Source organism: Leucoraja erinacea, chromosome 8 (assembly GCF_028641065.1).
Source record: "Leucoraja erinacea ecotype New England chromosome 8, Leri_hhj_1, whole genome shotgun sequence".
Lineage (NCBI taxonomy): Eukaryota > Metazoa > Chordata > Chondrichthyes > Rajiformes > Rajidae > Leucoraja > Leucoraja erinaceus.
In genome coordinates, this window is record NC_073384.1 from 39,704,663 (window position 1) to 39,731,654 (window position 26,992).

General features: G+C 43.5%; 1 protein-coding gene across 1 annotated transcript in view; it reads left to right on the top strand.

Annotated features, from left to right (window-relative positions):
- The window catches only part of ryr2a (ryanodine receptor 2a (cardiac)), a 426,354-nt gene that overhangs the window by 106,885 nt on the left and 292,477 nt on the right, over positions 1 to 26,992 (top strand). Inside the window, exons 3-7 of the mRNA XM_055640013.1 lie at positions 4,151 to 4,259; positions 19,233 to 19,303; positions 20,139 to 20,217; positions 22,017 to 22,129; positions 23,593 to 23,692. Of these exons, the coding sequence (XP_055495988.1) occupies positions 4,151 to 4,259; positions 19,233 to 19,303; positions 20,139 to 20,217; positions 22,017 to 22,129; positions 23,593 to 23,692 (472 nt within the window). The remainder of the gene's footprint in view (positions 1 to 4,150; positions 4,260 to 19,232; positions 19,304 to 20,138; positions 20,218 to 22,016; positions 22,130 to 23,592; positions 23,693 to 26,992) is intronic.

The following is a 26,992-nucleotide window of genomic DNA, read 5'->3' on the forward strand; positions in this document are numbered from 1 at the left end:
GGTTAAACAGAGCAGGCCAGGTATATCCAACTCCCCGTTGATTTTCCGGGCTTACCCTCCAGAACCTAGGCTGTGTGTGGTGACCCACCTTTATGATTACATAGACACAACCCAAACACTTAGAGGGAGAGAGAAAGCCTTATGGGTCAGCCATAAAAAGCCTTTTGGACGGGTTACCAGCCAGACAATATCCAGATGGTTGAAACAGGTCCTTAATACGGCAGGGATTAACACAGATGTTTTTAAATCCCATTCAACCAGGGCAGCGTCCACGTCAGCGGCGGATCGGATGCAGGTTCCCCTAGACAACATCCTTAGTGCAGCGGGATGGTCAAGGGAATCGACATTCCAAAAATTCTACCACAAACCGCTGATGGAGAAGGACGTCTTTGCGGAGAGAATTTTAGAAACCGCAAATTTATAATTTCAAGCCCAGGGGAGCTATTTTTTGTTGTTGTTAATGAACATTTGTTGTTTAAAACTAACAAATTCGTTGGTCTTTAGATACCACTTCCTCCCTCGATGATCTTTCGGCAGTGAGTGATATAACTGTTACACGGTTTGAAATCACAGACCTTTGAAGTCTTCACGTAGTCACTCACGTGACTCCGAAGTAAAATAGTGAGATTAAACGAGTACTTACCAGTACGAAGTTTGATCTGTATTTTATGAGGAGTTACGATGAGGGATTACGTGCCCTCCGCTCCCACCCTCATTGTATAGATCAAACTCGGCCTGATGTCTCATTAATCTTTACTATCTTTACTTCAATTTGTGTCTATCTGTGATTCCACACCGCTGCTTGGAAGTATGCCGCGCCTGCGCGCTGGGTGGGTTCTTCACGTAATCCCTCATCGTAACTCCTCATAAAATACAGATCAAACTTCGTACTGGTAAGTACTCGTTTAATCTCACTATTAAACCTGACCATATTATGGTCACTACCTCCTAATAGCTCCTTAACCTCAAGTTCCTTTATCAAATCTGGTTCATTACATAACACTAAATCCAGAATTGCCTTCTCCCTGGTAGGCTCCAATACATGCTGCTCTAAGGCACAAACTCCCTTTCTTGGGGTCTAGTAACAACCTGATTTTCCCAGTCTACCTGCATGTTGAAATGCTACATGCCAATTTTAACTCCTGATTCAACTTGCACCTTTAACCAGGCTCCTGTTTGGGCACCTTTCTATATAGGGTATCTTTCTTCCCATCAGACCATCTGAAGCGTGAAAACGCACAACTTCAGCAACAGTTTCTTCCCAGCTGTTATCAGGCAACTGAACCCTCCTATCGACAACTATGGAGCAGTGTTGAGCTACCATCTACCTCATTGGAGACCTTCGGACCATCTTCAATCAGACTTGATTGGACTTTTTCTTGTATTATTCCCCGTATCCTGTATGTGTACACTGTGGATATATGTTATAATCATGTAGTCTTTTCGCTGACTGATTAGCACACAACAAAAGCTTTTCACTGTAGTTCGGTGCATGTGACAATAAATTAATATAAATTATAAACTATCCCAGCCAACAGTTGGCCTATCAGGGAACCACGCTGCCTGAGGTCATCTGTTGCCAGCCCTGATTTGTCCTGACCTTTTCTTGTTTTTACCATTCCAAGACCCCCCTCCCCCCCCCCCCCCACCCCCCCCAGCCGACAATCAGCCTGAAGAAGCGTCCCGACCCAAAACATCACCTATCCATTTTCGAGAGAGAGAGATAGAAAGAGAGAGAGAGAGAGATGCTACCTGACCCACTGAGTTACTCCAGCGTTTTGATATACCAGCATCTACAGATCCGTTTTTTTACATTTGATGATTTTAGGAGTTCTTGGAAATGAAACCATGTGCTCAGTCACAGTCACACAGAATAGAAACCGGCCCTTCGGCCCAACTTGCCCATGCCGACCAAGATGCTCCATCTGTGCTAGTCATACATGCTTGCGTTTGGCCTGTATCCCTCTAAACCTTTCTTGTCTGTCCAAATGTCTTTTTAATATTGTTATATTACCTACCTCAAGTACCTCCTCTGGCAGCTTGTGCAAGATACCCACCACCCTCTGTGAAAATGTTGTTCCTCAGGTTTCTATTAAATCTTTCACCCACACCTTAAAACCTCTGTCCTCTGGTTCTTGTTCCTCCTACTCTGGGTAAAAGACTCTCCCTGTGCATTCACCCTGTCCATTCCCCTCATGATCTTATACACCTCAATAAGATTGACGATACTGTGCCTGATGGGCAGAGCGGTTCTGCACAAGCAGAATATTCTACTGAGAAATTGTTCTGTAATAACCACAGTGAGCAAGTGAGGCTGGTGTCTGGAGTGGAGGCTCTGCCTGCAGGATTCCTTTCACTGACCCACTAAATGAGCAATGAGTTATTTTTGAATTTGACCGCATTGTCATGTAGGGATACGCAAGCTGTCCTTTTTTGGAGAATTGGAGCAAAGCACCGGTTCTTAAAAGATTTTCTTTTAAAGCTGCATTGAATTGTTTATTTTAGTTTAGATTAGCGATGCATCCTGGAAACAGGCCCTTTGGCCCACCCTGTCAGCGCCGGCCGACCAGCGATCCTCATAGATTAGCACTATCCTAAACAGGGAGAATGAACAAACTCCATGCAGATAGCACATGTTGTCAGGATTTGTAATTTAACTCCCAGTCGCTTAAAACCTCCCACAAGGAAAACAATCCTTTCTAATGAAATTTAGTTTACTTTAGTTTAGAGAAACAGCGTGGAAACAGGCATTTCGGCCCACCGAGTCCATGCCGACCAACGATCACCCGTACACTGGTTCTGTCCTACACACTAGGGACAATTTACAGAAGCCAATTAACCTACAAACCTGTACGTCTTTGGGATGTTGGAGGAAACTGGAGCACCCGGAGTAAACCCACACAGTCACAGGGAGAACGTGCAAATTCCGCACAGACAGACAGAGATGCTGCCTGACCCGCTGAGTTACTCCAGTAATTTGTGTCTATCTTTGGTATAAACCAGCATCTGCAGTTCCTTCCTCAACTAAATAACAGACAGGCGCTCCAAAAGGCAGAAGGTGTCAAATAGTATCCTGCAAGGATCTGTGTTCAAAATATTTATAAATAATGGGATAAAAATCCACAAAGGCCACAGATGACACAAAGGAAGGTTGCATTATAAACAGTGAGTGTGGCAGTATTAATTATCAAATGTTATTAATAGGTTGAGCTGATGGGGGACTCTGCAGGAAATGGATCTCAGTATTGGCGCTGGTGGGGTAATTCATTTAACAAAACCCTTTCTAACGAATAAAAGGTGAGGGGCGGCACAGTGGTGCAGCTGGTGGAGCTGCTGCCTTATTGTGCTAGAGACCCGGGTTCGATGCTGACCTCAGGTACTAGCTGTGTGTAGTTTGCATGTTCTTCCTGTGACCGAATGTAACAGAATATATGCAGGCTTCAAGAATCTCTGATCAATCTGGACAAAGAACGATTTGAAGAACACAAACTACTATTTATTAAAGCAAAATACAGTAAAACTATTGGCAAAATAACGGGTCTCATGCCCATCTGCACATCCTTGTCTCCTGTCTGCAATTACTGGCCCTCCACCTCCCCTTCCCTCTCCCCCTCCCCCACCCCCTCCAGTGAATAGCATTTTGGATAAGGAGAGAAGAGGAGTGAAATGTGTAGCTTTAGGGAGGGATATGGGTGGAGATAGAAAGAGGGGAATAAAAGGAACATTGGTGACTTGGGGATTGGAGATGAATGGATTGTGTAATGGAAAGGAGCATGGAGGCTGGAGGGGTAGGTGGTGGAAAAACTGTGCGCACACCAGGGTGGGGTGGGTTACTGGTTGAAATTCACTTTAGTTTAGTTTAGATTATTGTCACGTGCACCAAGGTATAATGAAAAACTTTTGTTGCATGCTAACCAGTCAGCAGAAAGACTATATGATTACAATCAAGCCACCCACAGTGTACAGGTACACGATAAAGGGAATAATGCTGAGTGTAAGAGAAAGTTCAGTAAAGTCTGATTAAAGATAGACTGAGGGTCTCCAATGATGTCAATAGTAGATCAGGACTGCTCACCAGTAGATCAAAGAGGTGAATTCAGTGCAAATTCCTTGTGTCTCTAAATGTTATGCCTTGTTCCTTTTATTGCAGAATGTTCCTCCAGATCTGTCTATCTGCACCTTCGTATTGGAGCAATCCCTCTCTGTACGAGCTCTTCAGGAGATGCTGGCAAACAATGAAGAGAAAGCCGAAGGGGCAAGTAAAGCTTCATCAACAAAATATTTTCCGTTCATATGCATAGAGACTTAGAACAGGTCCTTCAGACTGACTCATCCATGCCTACCAAGATGCCCATCTAATCTAGTCCCATTTGCCTGCATTTGGCCCATCTATATTACTAAAAGTCTGATCTTGACAGCTTTTGGCTCGCTGTGGTGTGATTTCCGAGAAAACGCCGCCACCTATGGCCGTCTTTTTTGGCCACCTCGCTCAGAGCCCCACTCCGCCTTCCGGGACTGGAGGATTTTTCCAATCGATGAAAAATCAGAGAGATATTAATGTTTTTTTTCTAAATGCCATTCTCTCTGCTGCCCCTGCTGGTGGGAGGGGGGAGGGACTATAAAACCCGGAAGTGGTGTGCCTCACCCAGTCTCTGCAAGATGGAGGAACCAAGAGGGTCACGTCTCTCTGAGCTCTGAATAACACTGAACGCTCTTCTCAACTCTGAGCGCCCTTAATGTGGTTTGAAAATGAAAATATGGTTGGTTTGAATTAAAAAAATGTACTGGTAATGAAGTAAAAATGCACTGGTAATGAAGTAAAAATGCACTGCTAATGAAGTAAAAATGCACTGCTAATGAGGAGGAGGAGGAGAGAGGTCACAACTCTGAACTGTGTGTGGTGTTTTGTATGGTTTTATGGTGGTTTCACCTTGCTTGAAATGGTATGAAACTTCATTTGAATATGGTGGCCTTGCACCCTGCATGAAATGGTATGAAACTGCATTTGAATTTGGTAGTCTTGCACCCTCCTTGAATGGTATGAAACTGCACTTAAATTTGGTGGCCTTGCACCTTGTTTGAAGTGGTAGGAAACTGAACCTGAATTTAGTGGCCTTGCACCCTGCTTGAAGTGGTATGAAACTGCACTTGAATTTTGTGGCCTTGCACCCTGCTTGAAGAGGTAAGAAACTGCACTTGAATTTGGTGGCCTTGAACCCTGCTTGAAATGGTAGAAAAATGGATTTGAATTTGGTGGTCTTGCCCTCTGCTTGAAATGGAATTTCAAGGAATAGCCGTGAGTCAACTGCCAGCACCAGCCATGAGTGAGTTGCCAGCACATCAGGCTCGAGGGACTGAGCTGCCACCTCAAAAATCCATTTGGCCTACATTGTCCATACTAGCCCTCTGGAGACCAGTAGTCCCTGCAGCCAACAACACCCATACCTTAATACTGGAATTGGTGGAGAGGTGTAATATTGCGTTGGGGGACCAGCCCTCCCGTGTGAACATGGGACCCAATGGGTCCCACTTAATCTAGTATACCCCTAAACCTTTCCTATCCATGAACCTGTCCAAGTGTTTTTTCAATGTTGCTATAATATCTGCCTCAACTACCTCCTGTAGCAGCTTGTTCCATATCCCCACCATCCTCTGAATGAAAAAGGTGCCCCTCCAACTCATTAAATCCTTCCCCACTCATCTTGAAGCTACATCATCTAGTTTTTGATACCCCTAACCTGGGTAAAAGACTCTATGCATTCACTATATCAATATCCTTCATGATTTTATACACCTCGATAAGATCACCCCTCATCCTCCTGTGCTCCGAGGAATGAAATCCTAGCCTGTTCAATCTCTCCCTATAGCTCAAGTCCTCAAGTCCTAGCAACACCCTCATAAATCCTCTTTGCACTCTTTCCAGCTGAATGACATTCTTCCTATAGCAGGGTGACCAGAACTGAAACAATATTCCAAATGCCGCATATTATATCATATTAGGAAGCCATTCATCCTATCTTGTCCCTGTTTGCCAACAATGGGCTTTGGGTCAATCTCACTTCCCGGCTCTTGTTCTGCAGCCATGCAGGCTATAATTTTTCAAAGTTGATCTAAAAACGTTTAAAATGAAGCAAGACTTTATCCACCAACCTTCCAATCAGTGAGATCCAGAGTTGGATTAAATGTCCTCAATTCTCCTTTTACCAGTTAACACGAATCTATGACAAGCAATTATGGTCCTCCTTGCCAAGAGAGCTGTTCACATTGTTTACGCCACCCATCATTTTATACACCCTAATCTTCCTTTAGTCACTTTTATTCTAAAATGCCCAACACACAATAGGGTAGCAGGTACTATCGCAACGTTTAAGAAACATTTAGACAGGTACATGAATAGGATAGGTTTAGAGGGATATGAACCAAATGCAGGTAGGTGGGATTAGTGCAATGGGCCATGTTAGTCTGTGTGGGCAGGTTAGGCCGAAGAGCCTGTTTCCACACTTTATGACTATGACTCTAACCCCTGTATTTCACAAGGTTATTTCTAGTTCTGACTACTGGATGTAATTCTAAGTCAACTGCATGCCAGTGAATCGTCTCCAATAATTGCTCTACCACCAAAGGTGGGAAAAATGGTGAAAGAAAATGATTCCATTAAATTCAAAGTGGGTTCATTTCCACATCTTGGGTCTGTTTTCGGCTGCTTGAACCTGAAGCACAAAGGGTTTTGTCCCCAAGTGAAGTGTTCCCTCTGTGCTACTGTCAATACTGGAATTTTCATTTAATCATGATGTACTGCTAATTCCGTCAGTTTCAAAGTTCTGTTCATCCTCATGGCCCAGGTCTCCCACACCTCACCCAGTCCAATCTGAGACATGCGTGCAGCATCCACAACACAACCATAGCAGGTTTGGTGCAAAGGTAGGAGTGTCAAATGGGAACATATGACAGATAGGGTCACAGAGACCAGCAGGCTGCAGAGTGGCATTGTGACCGGCCTCCAGTTTACCTGAGCACAACACAAAGTGCTGGAGGAACCTGGGCAGCATCTGGAGAGGGAATAGGTTCATACGTTCATAAGTTATAGGAGCAGAATTGGGCCATTTGGCCCATCATCTACTCCGCCATTCAATCATGGCTGATCTATCTTTTCCCCTCAACCCCATTCTCCTGCCTTTCCATAACCCCTGACACCCTTACTAATCGAATGGACAGGCAACGTTTTGGGTTGAGACCCTTCTTAATACTGATTGTGGGTAGGGGGTGAGAAAGCTGAGTGTCAAGATTTATGGGGAGAAGGCAGGTGAATGTAGTTGAGAGGGAAAGATAGATCAGCCATGAATGAATTGTGGAGTAGACTCGATGGGCCAAATGGTCTAATTCTGCTCCTATAACTTATGAAATCAGTCTGAATAAGGGTTCCGACCAGAACCGTCGTCAATCCAATCCACTCCCTCCACAAACGCCTGACCCATTGAGTTCCTCCAACAATTTGTGTTTTGATCAAGATTCCAACATCTGCAGTTCCTTATATCCTTAGTTCATCTGATATGCGTTTGCTCTCTGGGTGGAACTAGGTAAATTGTAAGAAAATATGTGTGCAAAATCTAATATAGGTTTGCCACACAAAACAATGAAGAATGCAACAAAGTGTGAGAAGTCATCTTCTACAATTTCTAGTGGACAAAGAATGCTGGAGAAACTCAACGGATGAGGCAGCATCTATGGAGAGAAGGGATTGGTGACGTTCGGGTGGAGACCCTACTTCAGACTGGATAGATGTCTATTTGAAGGACTGATCACAAAATCTAGGCCAAGGGGGAAATTCAACCGAGAAATATTGCCAGTGAAAGATTAGAAATCAGGACTCGGAGCATTAAGCATTGCAAGGTGTTGAGTTAGGGTTATGAAGAAATGCGCAATAGAAAGCATTTTATCGGGATGCATCATTTGGGGACAGCTCCATCCATGACAGCAAGAAATTGCAGAAAGTTGTGGTCGTGGCCCAGATCATCACACAAACCAACCTCCTTTCCATTGCCTCCATCTACACTTCATGCTGCCTCGGCAAGGCCACCAGCATAAGCAAGGACCAGTCTCACCCTGGACACTCCCTCTTCTCCCCTCTCCCATCAGGCAAGAGGTACAGAAGTGTGAAAACACCTCCAGATTCAGGGACAGTTTCTTCTCAGCTGTTATCAGACAACTGAACCATCCTATCACCAACGAGTGCGATTCTGACCTCCCTTTGAGCTGATTGGAGACCCTCGGATTATCTTTAATCTGACTTTACTGGACTTTATCTTGTACTAAACATTATTTATTTTTACCTGTATCTGTACACCATGGATGGCTTGATTGTAATCATGTGTACTCTTTTCGTTGATTGGATAGCACACAACAAAAATGCTTTTTACTGTACCTCTGTACAAGTGACACCAATAATAAACTAATCTAAACTGAAACTAAAATGGTAAAAAGACCTTCAAAAGATTTTTTGTCATATAGCAGAATACTTGAGAAAATGCTGATCAGACTAACATTTCCACCCTTGCTTTCCTGCCCTATAAATAAATATGGCAGGTAGAAAACATCAATGTATATGACTCAATAAACGTTATTACGGTTCCCTATTTATAGACGTGTAGGAGATATAATTACAGACGTTACAGGATGAGTAACATTACGTACCTATGAGACATTCTAATTCTTGCTGTTGCTGCTCTTGATAAAGACGTTGTTGTGTTTAATGTTTAATACAGCCAGGCCTTGGTTTAGCTCATTGCAATGCTTAATTCCATTGTGAATAGTGTTAAATATCTTCATTGTCTCAGTTTAAGTTATGCATACCATCTTCTCTACTGAGTTTTAGCCGTATAACTCAATCTAAAGTTTCTTGATTCAGTTGAGATGCTGAGTCAGGTCGTACAGTCATGAGTAATATTTGAGACTTTGTAGATTTAATATTGTTTTATGGATATTAAACATTTATTTTAGATTATGTGTCTGCTATTTGGAGACAATGACTCAATAATTTTGATGTATTAAGACTTGACTTATTAATTCCTCATGTTAGAACATTAAATAGGACTGAATTTGTGGAAAGGAACTGCAGATGCGAGTATGTACTGAAGATAGACACAAAGTGCTGGAGTAACTCAGCAGACCAGGCAGCATCTCATGGAGAAAAAGAATGCCTGATGTTTCTGAAGAAGGGTCCTGATCTGAAAGGTCACCCATGCTTTAACTCCAGAGATGCTGCCTGACCCGCTGAGTTACTCCAGCAGTTTGTGTCTATCTATTCAGCAGTACAGCACAGGAACAGGCCCTTTGGCCCACATTGTCTGTACTGAACATGATCCAAGACCAACTCTTATCTGCCTACACATAATCCATATCCCTCAGGTCCTTGCATTTTATTCCCTACATCATTTTCAAATTATCACTCAAAGGTGATGGTTAAGTGTTTAATTCTTTGTAATGAAATGATTCTGTTTAGTTATTCTGTGCAAATATATTTTTGATTGTTAAATGGATTAAAATACTGAACAGAGGAGTGTGCCCAACTATAAGAAAGTGCCAACATTTATTTTCAGCCAATTCTTAATCACAAGAAGGTACACAAAAAAGCTGGATAAACTCAGCGGGTCCACAGCATCCATGGAGCGAAGGAAATAGGCAACGTTTCGGGCTGAAACCCTTCTTCAGACTTAATCACAAGAAGTTTGCCAAGATTTACAACTTATCAGTTTCTGACATACCTTTGTCGAATCTTCATCTTTGGTGCATACCTTTTGTTTGCCCATACTAAGTTATGGCTGTAGTACTGGGAGCATTATTAAGTTCAAGGTTTCAAGGTCAGTTTATTGTCACATGTACCAATTAAGGTAGAGTGAAATTTGAATTACCATACAGCTATACTAACAAAAAAAGCAACAAGGCACACAACTACATAAAAGTTACCATAAACATCCACCACAGGGGATTCCCCACGTTCCTTACTGTGATGGAAGGCAATAAAGTCCAATCTTCCTCTTTTATTCTCCCATGGTTGGGGGAGTCGAACCATCCGCAGACGGGTTGATCGAAGCTCCCGCAGCCGGCGGTCAAAGCCTCCACATTGGGGGGATTGAAGCTCCCGTGTCGGGGACATCGAAGCTCCTGCGGGCTCCTCGATGTTGAAGTCCGCAGGCACCCGTGGTGGAGCTCTCGAAATCGGTCTCCAGCAAAGGCCGTCAATTCCTCGATGTTAGGCCGCAGTGCAGACGGAGATGCGATACGGAAAAATAGCATCTCCATCGAGGAAGGAGATTAGAAAAAGTTTCCCTCAACCCCCTCCCCCACCCCTCACATAAAACAAGCAGAAGAACACTAAAAACATACATTTAACACATACAAACGCACAACAAATGAAAGAAGGGGCAGATAGACTGTTGGCGAGGCAGCCATTGCTGGCGCCACCCTGTTCGGTTCTAGGAACAAATCAGGCCATTCGGCCTATCAAGTTTCGCCATTCAATCATGGCTGTTCTATCTTTGTCCTTCAACCTCATTCTCCTAGCTTCTTCCCATAACCCCTGACAACCATATTAATTACAAATATGTCATTCTAGGGCTTCAAAATATCCATTGATTTGGCCTCCACTGGCAATGAAATCCACAGATTCACCACCCTCTGCCTAAAGATTCTCAGCTTCTGAGACAAATGTCTGTATCATCAAGCCTCACTTCAGAGAGCTGACTTCACTTTAGGCTAAGCTACTAAATCATGCCCCCTTTATTCGTTTAGTTTAGTTTAGAGATACAGCGTGGAAACAGACCTTTCGACCCATCATGTCCACGTTGATCAACGATCACCCATACACTGGTTCCATCCTACACACTAGGGACAATTTACAGAAGCCAAATAATCTACAAACCTGTATGTCTTTGTAATGTGGGAGAAAACCAGAGCACCCGGATACAACCCACGGTCACAGGGAGAACATGCACACTCCACACAGACAGCACCCCAGTCAGGATTGAACCCGGGTCTCTGGCACTGTAGGGCAGCAAATCTACTGCTGCGCCACCATGCTGCCCCATTATGTTGGCGTAATAGATCCTATGTGACTATTCGTAGAAGAACAGTGGAGCCTTCTCTGGTGTCCTGGCCATGCTATTCCTGAACAATGATTAATAAAACAGATTGAAAAAAGACAATGTGTCGGAGTAAATAAATGGGTCAGGCACTCTGCCAGGGACCCCCACATCCATCTGAAACTTTGGTAACAGGTAAATGCGTGCAGATGCAGCCCAACCAATCAGTGTAAAGAATGGTCCCATTCCCTCTGCAGATGCTGCCTGACCCGCCGAGTTACTCCAGCACTTTGTGTTTAGCTCACGATTCTAGCATCTGCATTTCTGTGTGTCTCCTGCAGCCTAATCGTTTTGTAATTTCTCAACACATGCACTCAGTGACTCTATTTATCAAACCCATGACCTAATATGCTTTTCAAAAGCACTTAATTGTTTTTCCTCTCCTTTGAGATTTCTTGAGGATGTGAAGGACCCATTTTGTTCCATCTTTCCTTTTCTTGTACTTTTGATGCCTTGTTGCATAGTGAAGCAACATGACATTTTAACTACCAATTCCTTTGGGTATTGCACTGTGGCACTTGAAACACCTTTAAAATATTGCCTCCAATTTTAAAGAACATTCGAGTTTTGCGTGTTCTTTCACTGGAAAGTATCCACTTTTAAATTTAATTTTAAACTGTCACTGGCACAATTGATCACCTGTTTAGCTGGATTGTGGGAGATTAACAAGAGTCAAGAGTCAAGAGTATATTTAATTGTGATTAACATAATCCAGAGGTGTGCCCAGGAATTTAAATTTGACTGATTGGGGAAGGGGTGGAGGGGGCATTTTAAACAGATGCACATTACACACATGGGAATTGACACAAAATGCTGGAGTAACTCAGCGGGTCAGGCCGCATCCTTGGAGAGAAAGGATAGGTGACGTTTTGGCTCGGAAACCCTCCTTCACACCCTTCTGAAGAAGGGCTCTGACCCAAAACACCACCCGTCCTTTTTCTCCAGAGATGCTGCCTGACCCACTGAGTTACTCCAGTGCTTTGTTTATCTTCGATATAAACCAGCATCACCAGTTCCTTCCTTCCTATATATGGGTATGTGCCTTGAATGTGTTTGCTGATCACTGGGCAGATAGAGATCTTGCTGCCATTACTATTTCTCCTTCACCCTACACCAACATCCACTCCCAATGCATACACCTGAAGTGACCCCATTTATGAATTAATGCAACCTAAGCCTGTGTGAATTCAGGTTAGATTCAATAGTAAACTTCTGTAATTGATCACATATTAACACAAGCATAAACCTGCTATAAAGCTAGAATTTGAACAAAAAAAACTCCCAAGTGCTGGACAGCATCCCTGGAGGACATGGATAGGTGACATTTCAGCTTGGGGCCAACAAGTCCCAGACCAATTCTCAACAGCGGCGCATTACTATAATCCGCAAGCCATGATGTGTCTGAGTTTAGTTGGAAAAACCTTGAGTGTGCGCAGGGAGGAAAACACAGATTGGTCCATTCCCTGATTTTTCCCAACCCAGTTTACACCCATCCACAAAGAAAACCCAGCAACATAGATACCAGCCATGATTGCTCCTGGTCTTTCTCGCCTGGAATTCTTTGCCTCCGAAGGCTGTGGAGGCCAAGTCAATGGGTATTATTAGGGCAGAGATAAATAGATTCTTGATTAGTATGTGTGTCAGGGGTTAGGGGGAGAAGGCAGGAGAATGGGTCAGCCATGATTAAATGGCAGGTCAGAGTTGATGGGCCAAATAGCCTAATTCTGCTCCTATCACTTATGACCATATGACCTGATGAATCTCAGTCTGAAGAAAGGTCTCGACCCGAATCCTTTTTTCCAAAGATGCTGCCTGACCCGCTGAGTTACTCCAGCATTTTGTGTCTATCTTCGGCGCAAACCAGCATCTGCTGTTCCTTTCTACATATGATAAGATGTAACTTGTATTTTCTAGGACGTTAGCATAGGCCTGTGGATTATTCAGATGCTAGAATAAATATTGAACCAATGCATGCAATGCAGTGAGTCAGTGCACCGGCGGTCTATCAGGAACCTCCTTGCTTGAAGTTATCCATTGCTGGGTCTGGTTGGTCCTGTTTTTTTCTTGCTTCCAATTTCCACCCCAACCCAAAACATCACCTATCCACGTTTACCAGAGATGCTTCCTGACTCACTGAGTTATTCCAGCAATTTGTGTTTACTTTTTTTTTTTTTTTTTTTTTTTTTTTTTTTTTAATTTTATTTTTATTAGAAGTACGGTAAATTACAATCCTACACAACACATATATCTTAATACATTTTTTGTACCGCTTCATTTTTTTTTTTTGAGCTTTAAGAAAAAGGTAGAAGTAAGGAAAGTAAAGAAAGTGCAAGAGAGTCGTGAAGTGCAAGAGTGTTGGGAAAAGAAAGCCCCTTAGGAAAGAAGTTAGAGAAGGAAGTAAAGTGAGAAAATAGACCCTAGAAAAGAAAGAAAGAGAAAATAGAAACAATCGCTCTATTATAACATTAAACTCCGCAGAATTTGTGTTTACCTTTGGAAAAAAACAGCATCTACAGTTCCTTTTTACAACACAATAAAATGAACAATTAAAAACAGAACCTGTTTTGTTGATATTATTATTTAACATTTTAATCTCGTGTGTATCCAAGTTGTTAACGGAAGATTGTTCCTTACTAATGATAAAGAGTTTGGGGATACACATTGTAGGTTGCGGGTGTGTTATCAGTATCACACATCATAATGCTTGCCAACTGGCTTATATTGGTTTAAATAGGATAATACCATCATTTATATAGATCTGTTTATGTGATAATGTTTTAACCCAAATCTCTTTATAAAGAGATTATGAATAATGTTTATTAAACTGTAGTTTTAATTGGTAAGCTTATCTTCACTTATGCAGGCTTTATATAACACATGCGTGGATTTATTAGAAATTAAAAATTTAAAAAAACATGTTTAGTTGATGCGTTCTGCTTTCCTGTTGCAGTGAAAAGCTGAGATGCTTCATATTTAGTTGTATTCATATTCTAGCAATAATAAATTCTGCTGATTTTTAAATGATATTTCTATAAATTAACTTTTTCAAAATATTTCATATGCTTACACAGAAATTCATGAAGGTAAGTTGAAAAATACCTCACTGACCCTTGCATTGCTTGCTGCAATCTGTAGTTTGCTTGTGAAATGCATTGATTAGCATTTGCAACTTCCCTTGAAGCATGCCTTCACATTCACGTATTAGTGGAAATAATTTTGTTAGAAGTTGATTTAGTTGAGCTAAAATAGATCAACAGAATCTTGATTAGTACATGTGACAGGGGTTATGGGGAGAAGGCAGGAAAATGGGGTTAAGAAGGAAAGATAGATCAGCCATGATTGAATGGTGGAGTAGACTTGATGGGCCGAATGGCCTTATTCTGCACCCATAATTTATGAACTTTGTAAGTTCTAGGAGCAGAATTAGCCCATTCGGCCCAACGGGTCTACTTCGCTATTCAATCATGACTGATTTATCTTTCCTTCTCAATCCCATTCTGCTGCCTTCTCCCCATAACCCCTGACATACACCCTTGCAGAGCATGAGACCATTTGTCCAAAACGTTGCAAGATGAAAGAGAGCCATCCAGCATCACCTTTCTTCCACTTCTTGGTTTGCTGCCATGAAGTTACAGCACTTAAAGTGGCACGCAAGTACTTTTTAATCTGATGAGGCTTTCTGTCTCTCCATCTGACAAGCCGTGAGCTGTGATTATTTACCACTCTGCAAGTGAATTACTCATCCTCATTGCCCTGCTAATCCCTCATAGCAATTATATTAAACCATGCTCAGTACTTATAGAGTATAGAGTAATACAGCACGGAAGCACGACCTTCAGCCCAATTCTTTTTGACCTTACTTCAAATTTTAGTTACAGCACAGAAATAGGCCCTTCGGCCCACCGAGTCTGTGCTGACCAGCGATCACCCCACACACTAGCACTTTCCGACACCCTTGGAACAATTTACAATTTTTACTGAAGCCAATTAACATACAAACCTCCATGTCTTTGGAGTGTGGGAGGAAACCAGAGCACCCAGAGAAAACCCACTCAGTCACAAAGAGAACAAACAATCACCATACTGGCGGCACCCGTAGCCAGACTCGAACACGGGTTTCTGACAATGTACGGCTGCTTCACAGCTGTGCCGCTCTAGGATACTGTAGCACCCTGAGAAAACCCACACTGTCACAGGGAGAATGTACAAACCTCATCCATGATAGACACCCTAGAATAGATAAGATAAGTGCACAGTCTTCTACCCAGAGGGGGGGGGGGGGGGGGGGGGGGGGGGGGGGTGGAATCAAGAACCAAAAGATATAGGTTTATGCTGAGGGGGGAAAGATTTAATATTAACCTGAGGGACAACTTGTTCACACGGAGGGTGGTGGGTACAGGGACATGTGTGGGATAGAATCAGGCAGAAGATAGGTCTGTTCGATGAACTTTTATAACTTTGTCGGCCCCAGAAATGAGGCGACTCTTGTGTACTGCCTAGGTGAGGACTGCTGCATGATTTTACCAAAACAAAACATTTGACTGCACCTAAGTACATGTGACAATAAAGTATCATTGAATCACTGACACTAGAGATGTTGCATGACCCACTGAGTTCCTCCAGTACTTTGCGTCTTTCTTTCAAACTAATGCCTCTGGATTATTTGCTCTGGCACCCGGTTGGTGCTGTAATAAATTAAATACCATGCTCACATAAGCCTGATTATTATCTTGTTAGATATGCTGTGATGTACATTTGGTATTCTGTGAAGAAAGTTATTGAGCTAGGCTGATAAAGTCCCAGTGGACACCAAAAATCATGACTATCTTAGATTAAACTTTCAAGGGTTGAAGTTTTTACTATAATTTGCTTCGGGAGTCTTCTTTATGATTCATTTATTATTTCCCTCGCTATAGCTTTGGCCACACACATTGGGAAAAAGACCATAAACAGCAGAGTATTTTTTCCCAGAGCATTTTTCTGGGCTGCAACCACAGCTCTATGGATGATAGGAGACTCCGGTGTATCAACTCGATTTAGTGCATGGATATTATCTATTTTTTCAAGATTATGTCTCTTGTGTGCAAACATCTTGGACGGTCATCTAAACTCAGTTTGTAGGAGACGGTAAACTAATATTTGAATGAAGAACTTTTGTTGGAGCCGTTACTTTGTGATTATATTATCCAACCTGAATTACAGGACAAGCAATGGGGTGGCACAATAATAATAATAATAATACATTTTATTTATGGGCGCCTTTCAAGAGTCTCAAGGACACCTTACAAAAATTTAGCAGGTAGAGGAAAAACATGTAAGGGGAATGAAATAAATAGTAGAGACATGACTAGTACACAAAGTAAATACAGAATTCAATACAAAACACAATATGAGGCAATTAATGCACAGATGAAAAGGGATGGCACGTGGGGCTAAGGATAGGCAGAGGTGAAGAGATGGGTCTTGAGGCGGGACTGGAAGATGGTGAGGGACACGGAATTGCGGATCAGTTGGGGGAGGGAGTTCCAGAGCCAGGGACCTGCCCTGGAGAAGGCTCTGTCCCCAAAACTGCGGAGGTTGGACTTGTGGATGGAGAGGAGACCAGCTGATGTGGATCTGAGGGACCGTGAGGGTTGGTAGGGGGAGAGGAGGTCAGTGAGATATGGGGGGGCCAGATGGTGGAGGGCTTTGTAGGTGAGGATCAGGATTTTGTAGGTGATCCGGTGGGAGATGAGAAGCCAGTGAAGTTGTTTGGGGACTGGAGTGATGTGATGCCAGGATTTGGTATGGGTGATGAGTCGGGCGGCTGCGTTCTGGACCAGTTGGAGTCGGCTGATGTAGGTGGAGCTGATGCCAAGGAGAAGTGAGTTGCAATAGTCCAGTCGGGAGGAAATGAAGGCACAGAGGCACAGAGTTGCCGCCTTACAACGCCAGAGACCCAGATTTGATCCTGACTACAGGTGCTGTCTGTACAGAGTTTGTATGATCTTGCTGTGATTCTTACAGTGTTTTCACTGTTTTCTATTGACGCTCCGGTTTCCTCCCACATTTCAAAGATTTGTAGGTTCATTGGCTGTGGTATAATTGTCCCGAGTATGTAGAATAATGCTAGTGCATGGGGTTATCACTGCTAAGCACGGATTGGGTGGGCAAAAGGTCCTGTTTCTGCACTGTATCTCTAAAACCTAAAGACATCCTGTTTCCTGACCTTTGAATGGAGATGAGGAGGAATTATTTTAGCCAGAGGATGGAGAATCTGTGGAATTCATTGCCATGGCTGGCTGTGGAGGCCAAGTCATTGGGTATTTTTAAAGTGGAGATTGATAGGTTCTTGATCAGTAAGGGTATAAAAGCTACAGGGAGAAGGCAGGAGAATGAAGTTGAGAGGTAAAAATACATCTGCCTTGATTGAATGGCAGAGCTGACACGATGGGCTGAATGGCCTAATTCTGCTCCTATGCCTTATGGTCTTATGATATTTGTGGTTGTTTAGATATTACATTTTCCCAGATCCTGTAGTGCAATATTAAAGGCACGCAGATTAGTTCAGCTTCGAGATACAGCGCGGAAACAAGCCCTTTCGGCCAACCGAGTTCATACCATCTAGCGATCCCCGCACATTAACACTATCCTACACACACTAGGACCAATTTACATTTATACTAAGCCAATCTGCCTACAAACCTGTATGTGTTGGAAGGGACTGCAGATGCTGGTTTAAACTGAAGGAGGGTCACCACCCGAAACGTCACCCATTCCTTCTCTCCAGAGATGCTGCCTGTCCCGCTGAGTTACACCAGCTTTTTATGTCTTTCTTCGGTACAAAACAATATGTCTTTGGAGTGTGGGAGGAAACCGGAGCTTCCCAGGGAAAACCCATGCAGGTCATGGAGAGAACGTACAAACTCTGTATAGATAAGCACCTATATTCAGTATTGAATTCGGGTCTCTGGAGATGTAAGGCAGCAACTCTACCACTGCATCACTATTACCACTCTATTATAGAGTCATACAGCGGGGAATCCGGCCCTTCGACCCAACTTGCCCACATGTCCCAGGAGCTTTGCCTGAGACGTCTACACTTTAGAAGTTCTGAATTACATTGGATTAGGTAGAAAGTAAAGTGCAGAAATGGACCATGCAATCCAACTGGTCCCTGTCAAGTGTGGGAGCATCTTCTTCTGACACCTCTTCAGCAACCTAATCAGCAGACCTTTTTATTCTATTCCGTCCCATGAATGTATTTAGCTTTTCTTCTTTAGAGGGAATAACCGTACAATTACAGCGTGGGATCCTCGGAGTTATTCTTTATAGAATCTAGAGCTTTATGGGATCTAGAACCATCTGGCAGAATTCTATTTTTGAATTGAAAGATACAGCAAGGAAACAGGCCCTTTGGCCCATCGGGTCCATGCCGACCATTGACCATGCGTTCACACTAGTTGTATGTTGTCCCAATTTCCCATCCACTCTCTACACACTGGGGACAACTGTACAGAGGCCAATTATCCTACAAACGCGCCTGTCTTTAGAAACATAGAAACATAGAAAATAGGTGCAGGAGTAGGCCATTTGGCCCTTCAAGCCATTCAATATGATCATGGCTGATCATCCAAAATCAGTACCCCGTTACTGCTTTTTCCCCATATCCATTGATTCCGTTAGCCATAAGAGCGAAATCTAACTCTCTCTTGAAAACATCCAGTGAATTGACCTCCAATGCCTTCTGTGGCAGAGAATTCCACAGATTCACAACTCTCTGGATGAAAACGTTTTTCCTCATCTCAGTCCTAAATGGCCTACCCCTTATTCTTAAAATGTGGCCACATACGGGAGGACGCCAGAGCACTCGGTGGAAACCTATGCAGTCACAGGGAGAACGTGCAAACTCAACACAGAGAGTACCCGAGGTCCAGATCGAACCCGGGTGGCTGGCGCTATGAGGCAGGAGCTTTATCAGCCACATACACCACTGTGCCGCCCACAGTGGAATATTTAAAAGGACAATTGAATTGGTTGTAACATGCAAGTGTTGTGCCTTATGTTTTATCTGTTGTCATATCCCGAACATTATCATTTTTTATTAACAGACAGCTCAGGGTGGAGGCCACCGCACCCTTCTGTATGGACATGCAGTCTTGCTCAGACACTCTTACAGTGGAATGGTAAGTCGCTAACTTTAGTGCACTATTTCACGTCAAGGTTCATAAAATAGAATTCGGAATCACTCGTTACCCTATCTATTCCTCTCATGATCTTATACACTTCAATAAGATCACCTCTCATCCTCCAGCGCTCCAAGGAATAAAGTCCTAGACAGCTCATCCACAACCGATAGCTCAGGCCCTCGAGTCCTGGCAACATCCTCATAAACCTTCACTGTATCCTTTGCAGTTTAACAACATCTTTCCTAGAACAGGATGACCAAAACCTAACACAATACTCTAAATGTGGCCGCACCAACGTTTTGTGCAACTGTAACATGGCCTCCCAACGTCCACATTCAATATTCTGATCAAGGCCAATGTGCCGAAAACCTTCTTGAGCACCCTACGAACCCGTGACATCACATTCAATGATCTTCCAAGGTGCTTTAGGTGTTTGTTTCTTGGTTACTGGAAACAGTTTAACAGTGAGAAACTGTAGCATATTTTGTTGATCGCGGAAAATGTTCAATAATGATAATACTGCAGATACTGGACATTAATAAAATCAGAAAATGCCAGAGTCAGGCGACATCTCTGGACAGAGAGACCGAGTTAACACCTTGGGCTGTTAATTTGAAATGTTATCTCTGTTTCTGGCCGCACAGATATCACCTGACCTTCTTAGCATTTCCAGCATTTCCCTGTTTGTATTCCGTATCTGCAGTTAGAGGCCTGATCTGATTTACAGAAAATAAAAAATAATCCTCAATAACTGCTGTTAATTATCATTCTCATTTGAACTGTTGCCAGTCTGAAATTTTAACCCATTGCTGTCCTGTATTTTGTTTCCAAGTATCTTTCTTGTTTGTCCACATCTCGATCTTCAACAGACAAATTGGCCTTTGATGTCGGGCTGCAGGAAGATACAACTGGTACGTTTGAAAGAGGTCCTACAGGTCGAATGGTTCTTGGGTTGGACAGGAGAATGTAGGCTTTTCTCTCTTTCATTCAGATTCAGATTCTCAATTTTAATTGTCATGGGGCAGTTTGAGGTATAATTGTCTTACAGAGCCTACAAGCAGTGTAGCAGAGGCATTGGTAATGAGAGAGTGGGCCTAGCAAGCTGGGGACAAACCTTGGCATTGGTTTGGTTTGAGTTTATTACCGTGATCATCATTTAGAGTATTAAGAGTCAAGAGTGTTTAATTGCCATATGCACTGAAACAGAACAATGAAATTCTTACTTGCAGTCGCACAATAGACGTACTACAGTTTCAAAAGGTTCTTGGGTTGGATGGGAGAGTGTAGGATTTTTTCTCTTTCATAGGGCAGGTTAAAGTACAAATGTTTTACAGAGTCTACAGAGAGGAGGTGCTGATAATGGGAGGGTGGTCATGGCAGGCTTATAGAAAACCTTGGCTTTGGTTTTAGTTTATGCAGTAATCATATTACTGTAACCATCATTCAGGGTATTAAGAGTTGAGAGTGTTTAATTGTCATATGCACCGACAATGGAACAATGAAATTCTTACTTGCAGCAGCTTAATAGGTCTGTAAACACAATACTCAAAATGTGTAACTGGTGACAAATGGCAACAAAACCTGGCAACGTTGGCATGTGCTCTCAGTGGAGTATTTCTATGCTTTTTGTACTATCGGGGATTGTGCTTCGGTGTGGCAATACTTCACAGAACTGTATGCAAAATAAAGAATTTCACTCTGCATCTGTACACATGGTAGTAAAGAAGCATTGATAATAAAGAAATATTGGAAAAAAGCAATAAATTAAAAACCCCAATATTATTGCAAAAAGCCCAAAGTCTTCCGTTCAACCAAGACCATTCGTAATTCATAATTTAGTTATTGGGGATGTGTGTGGATGGGTGCATGGGACTGGCTTGTGCTGAATTTATATGCTGCATGGATTTACCTCCCTTGTAGTTCAGGGAGAATGAACCAACATTCCACCCCTGAGGCAAATAGTGAGGGGCAGTGACTGGCCGATGGTATCAATGGCCATTTGAAATACCTTTACACTATTCAAATATATTTAAAATACAGCTCCACCACTGATTTTCCAGCACCCTTGGTTCCAGAGCCTTGCTGGATTATCCGTTTTGCCAGACCAACAATGGGAGGAGTCCAACGATACAGGAACAGCCCGTCTTGACCCATGGGGAGCCGAGACATCAGCCCACAAAGTCGGCCTTGGAAGACGGCTATGGGAACAGATCCGCTGGCTCTGGCCAGGCGGAGTTCCAGAGACACAAGCATTGGGACAGTGGAATCTAAAAACTTGGCAGCTTTCAAAAATTGAAAGGCAACAGAGAATATATTGCTGAAAAGAGACTAAGGGGTAAAATTAGCACTGTATAAAGAGCATAAATAAATGTTCTAATTAAGATTCAGTTGTATTTATTGCATGAGCCTGATTATTAAAAGTACAGCATATTGACATGAAGATAGACACAAAAAGCTGGGACCCAGGAATGGGTGTTTCTCTCCAGAGATGCTGCCTGCCCCGCTGAGTTACTCCAGCTTTTTGTGTCTATCTTTGGTTTAAACCAGCAACTGCAGTTCCTTCCTACACAGCATTTTTTAATATAGAATTCAGTGTGCGTTTACTTCTGCTAAGTTTCAAGTTATACTGACATTGCGTATGTGTAAAGTGGACATGGTACTGTGTAATTGTATAGACTAGAGCACTGATTTAATTGCCCTGTTTCTGTAGGGGAGGCCTGCTGGTGGACGATACACCCAGCCTCTAAACAACGCTCAGAAGGAGAAAAAGTACGTGTTGGGGATGACCTTATTTTAGTCAGTGTTTCTTCAGAGCGGTACCTGGTGAGTAAAGTGTTTCACGTATCATTTTCCAGTGCTTGCAAGGAAACATGCTGTGAATTTCATCCGACTAATTTGTGCTGGTCCGTGAAGCAAAATCATAGTCTGTTTACAGAGGCGGCACAGTGGTGTAGCGGTAGAGTTGCTGCCTCACAGCGCCAGACCTGTGGCTTAGATCCCACAGACGGGTGCTTGTCTGTACGGAGTTTGCACGTTCTCCCTGTGACCGCGTGGGTTTTCTCCGGGTGCTCCGGATTCCTCCCACATTCCAAAGACGTACGGGTTTGTAGGTTAATTGGACACTGCAAATTGTTCCCAGTGTGTAGGATAGAACTAGTGTATGAGGATTGCTGGTCTGCGCGGATTTTGTGTGTCGTCGCTAAAGTAAACTAAGCTGAACTAAACTAGTTCTGGTAAGAAATAAGCAGCTGGCAAATGAAACCTGCTCCAAGGTTTAAGTTTACTTTTAGAAACATAGAAACATAGTAAATAGGTGCAGGAGGAGGCCAGTCGGCCCTTCGAGCAGCAGTGCCATTCATTGTGATCAAGTCTGATCACCCACAATCAGTAACCTGTGCCTGCCTTCTCCCCATACCCCATGATTCTGCTAGCCCGTGAAAAGCTTTTGTTTGCATGCTATCAACATTTAGTTAAAACTATACATAAATATAGTCAAGCCAAACATAAGTACAAAAGAGGGAGTGAAAAGAAAGATACCAGTGTGCAGAATGTAGTTTCTCAGCATTGGAGCGTAACAGTTCCTAATTGGAAGTAATTCACTGATATTTGGGTAAAATGGACTTTGAACAAATGTTCAAATATCTTTAATATACTTTAACATATAGAAACAAGACAGGGCAGATGCTGGTTTACAAAGAAGGACACAAAGTGCTGGAGTAACTCAGCGGGTCAGGCAGCATCTCTGGAGAACATGGATTGGTTCATGAAGGCCCTATCCTTGACTGAAGAAGGGTCCCGACCCAAAACTTCTCCTACACCTGTTCTCCGGGGATGCTGCCTGACCCCCTGAGTTACTCTAGCAATTTGTCCTTCTTTGTAAACCAGCATCTGCCCCGTCTTGTTTCAATATGTTAAAGTATATTAAAGATATTTGAACATTTGTTCAAAGTTCATTTTAGCCAAATATCAGTGAATTACTACCAATTAGGAACTGTTACACTCCAATGCTGAGAAACTACATTCTGCACACTGGTATCTTTTTTTTCACTCTATCTTTTGTACTTATGTTTGGCTTGACTATATTGATGTATAGTTTTATCTCCATTTTGTACCCTTTGCATATACTTGTCTTCGAATAAATTCTTGAAGCAGGCTTGAAGGGTGACGTGTTTGCCCTTTGAATGGCGAGAGGATGCGGTGTTTAAAGAGACCAGCATTCTGTTAAGATGTATTTAAGTCTGACCCGCAGTCTCCAGCCGATGCTGAGCTGATTTGTTCTCTTGCAGCATTTGTCATATGGCTGTAGCACTTTACAAGTTGATGCCGCATTCCAGCAAACCCTCTGGAGTGTTGCTCCAATTTGCTCTGGAAGTGAAGTAGCGCAAGGTAAGATTGTCTCAACACCCTCCCCTCGTACTGCAGTGTCATTGCTGCAATTGTGCCATTCGGCTTCCACCCTGACGGAATATTTCACATGCACATTCCACCCCCCCCTCATCGTTTGAGAGGAGTTGATATCTTTTAACCGGTTTTAATCAATAATTTGTTTTTCATCCCCCCTCTGTGTTTCTGGAGATTCCCGATACACCATGTACCATTTCTTCAAATTAGACTATAGAAATGTAGCGTGGAAACAAGCCCTTCAGCCCACCGAGTCCGCGCCGACCAGCGATCACCTCTAAACATTAGCACTATACCTCACTCAGGGGATAATTTTACAATTTACAGAAACCAATTGACCGACAGACAGGTGAGGTGTGGGAGGAAACCGGAGCATCCGGGAAAACCCCACGCGATCACAGGGAGAACGTACAAACTACGTACATACAGCTTCAAACGCAGGCGTCTGGTGCTGTAAGGCAGCAACTCTACCAATGCATAACCACGCCACCCTTATTCGCCCTTGACAGAGACAGACCCGGATCCAACGGCATGGACTCCACCATGGTTGGGAGTCTCCCTGTTGCAGTCTTCTCAGCTATTGTGGTGATCCACCTCCTGGCCCCACCAGTTTCAATATTGAGGAATTGGTACTCATCAGCCGACAGCACCTGAAGCCAGGCCCGCTGTGCCACTGTGCCATCCATGCAGTCTATGGTAAAGAACACAAGAGGCGGCATAGTGGCGCAAGGGTAGAGTTGCTGCCTTATAGCGCCAGAGTGCTGGGTTCGAGCCTGACTACAGGTCTGTACAGAGTTTGTACTTTCTCCCTGTGACCACATGGGTTTTCTCCGGGTGCTCCACATTCTTGTTTCCTCCCACATTCCAAAGATGTGCAGGTTTGCAGGTGAATTGGCTTTGGTAACATTGTAAAATTGTCCCCAGTGTGTAGGATAGTGGTAGTGTATGGGGTTGGTTGGTTGGTGCGGTCTCAGTGGGCTGAAGGGCCTGCTTCCACTCTGTATCTCTAAACTAGATGTACTTGGATGTTGCCAGGACTCGAGAGTCTGAGGTACTGGGTGAGGTTGAGCAGGCTGGGACTCTATTCCTTGAAACGCAGGAGGATGGGGAGTGATCTTATTGAAGTGTATAAAATCATGAGAGGAATAGATCGGGGAGATGCACAGAGATTCTTGCCCAGAATAGATGAATTGCGGACCAGAGGACACAGGTTTAAGGTGAAGGGCGACATTTCTATTTCCTACCACTAACAGAATCTGAGGGGTAACATTTTCACACAAAGGGTGATGGGTATATGGAACGAGCTGCCAGAGGAGGCAGGGACCATCGCAATGTCTTAGAAATAGTTAGACAGATACATGGATAGGACAGGTTTGGAGGGATATGGGTCAAACGTAGGCAGGTGGGACTAGTGTAGCTGGGACATGTTGGCCGGTGTGGGCAAATTGGGCTGAAGGGCCTGTTTTCCACATTTTGCAGGTGCCGAAATCACTACCAAAACATGGGGGGCACAATTTCTTGGCGCAGCGCGCAAACGCATACATGCACACACACATATACGCGCCCACACACACGCGAGGTTTCGGAGGCTTCGCCCGTGGGCCCTGTGGACGGTAACATCGGGAGCTGACCTGGTTGGTGACCGACTACGAACTCCAGCAACAGCAGCTTTGCCCGCCCAAAATCGTGGGGCTTGAATCGGCCCATTCTCGGGCCTTTTCATCGCCCGGCATGGCTTAAAATCGGCCGGCAGGAGCTTCAACATCAGGAGCCTCGATCGCCTTGATGCAGCAGTTTGATTTGAAGCTGCGCCGGGCGATGAACGGCCCCACGAACGGGCTGATTCAGCCCTCAGAAAGCCTCTGATACCCACTTGAATCTTTCAAAAGCTACAATGTGATAAATAACACAAACAAATAAACCCGAAGTAAATGAAGGCAAACAGAAGAACCAACCTTGGAGGGGGGGGAGAGAGAGATGGGAAAAACATACTAAATAACGTGAGTGACCGTGAATGAAGGACTTACCTGCAAGCTAACCAGGAAACCCGTTTGACCAGATTCCTCAATGACCTGACCCATGTAAATCGGATCCCGTTTAAATCTTTCCCATCCACCAATACATCCAATTAGTTCAAATGATAATTGTACCCACATTAGATTGCTTTGGAAGGTCAAAACACAATTGATGACACATCGTGTTAATATGGTGTTAATAGACACTTAACAAGCGCTTAACAGTGACACCCCCACTGTCTCGCGGAAAGCGGAGATTTTAATAGTTTTTTTCCATCCAAATTTCAAAATCTGGATTACAAAACATGGGGGGATTGTCCCCCACCTCTCAAAACATGGGGGGGGGGGGGGGGCGACGGGGACATGTGTGACCCCCCCCCCCAGGATTTCCGCCCATGACTCTATGACTATATCTATGAGTAAACCATTTATTCTGGGGAGAAAGACTTAATGGAGACCTGAGGGGTCACTTTTTTTCCCAAAGGGTGATCGGTGCAAGGAACAAGCTGCCATAGGAGGTAGTTGAGGCTGGGACTATCCCAATGTTTTATAAACATCAGTCAGATACATGGATTAGAGGGATATGGGCCACAGGCAGGTGGGAGTGGTGCTGATGGGGCATGTTGGACGGCATGGGCAAGTTGGGCTGAAGGGCCTGTTTCCGTGCTGTATGACTCTGTGACTCTATCTAACCCTCAAACATTCCAGCATTCAACAAGGTCACGCCTGATCTTCTACCTCAACATAATTTTCATGTATTATTCCTTGAATCTGCCTCTACCTAGAAATCTATGGATTTCCTGATTTTAATCAAACCGTTAGCTGAGCCTTTACAAACTACCAGGGTAGAACATTTCAAACATCTAAACTAAACTAAATCTGGAATGATTCCATTTTAAAATGTGGCAACGCGGTGGCGCAGAGGTAGAGTTGCTCCCATATAGCTCCAGGACCCGGGTTCGATCCTGACTACAGGTGCTCTCTGTGCGGATTTTCTATGCTCTCCCTATGACCGTCTGGGTTTTCTCCGGGTACTTCTATTTCCTCCCACATTCCAAAGACGTGTAAGTTTGTAGTTTAATTGGTTTCTGTAACTTGTCCTTAGTGTGTAGGATAAAACTAGTGTATGGGAGGATTGCTGGTCTGCGCAGACACGGTGGGCCATAGGACCTGTTTTCACACTGCATCTCTAAACTAAACTAAACTAAACTAAACTAACCTAATCTACTTTCCTCTTCCTTCAGCGATAGAGATAAGCGATAGAACATAG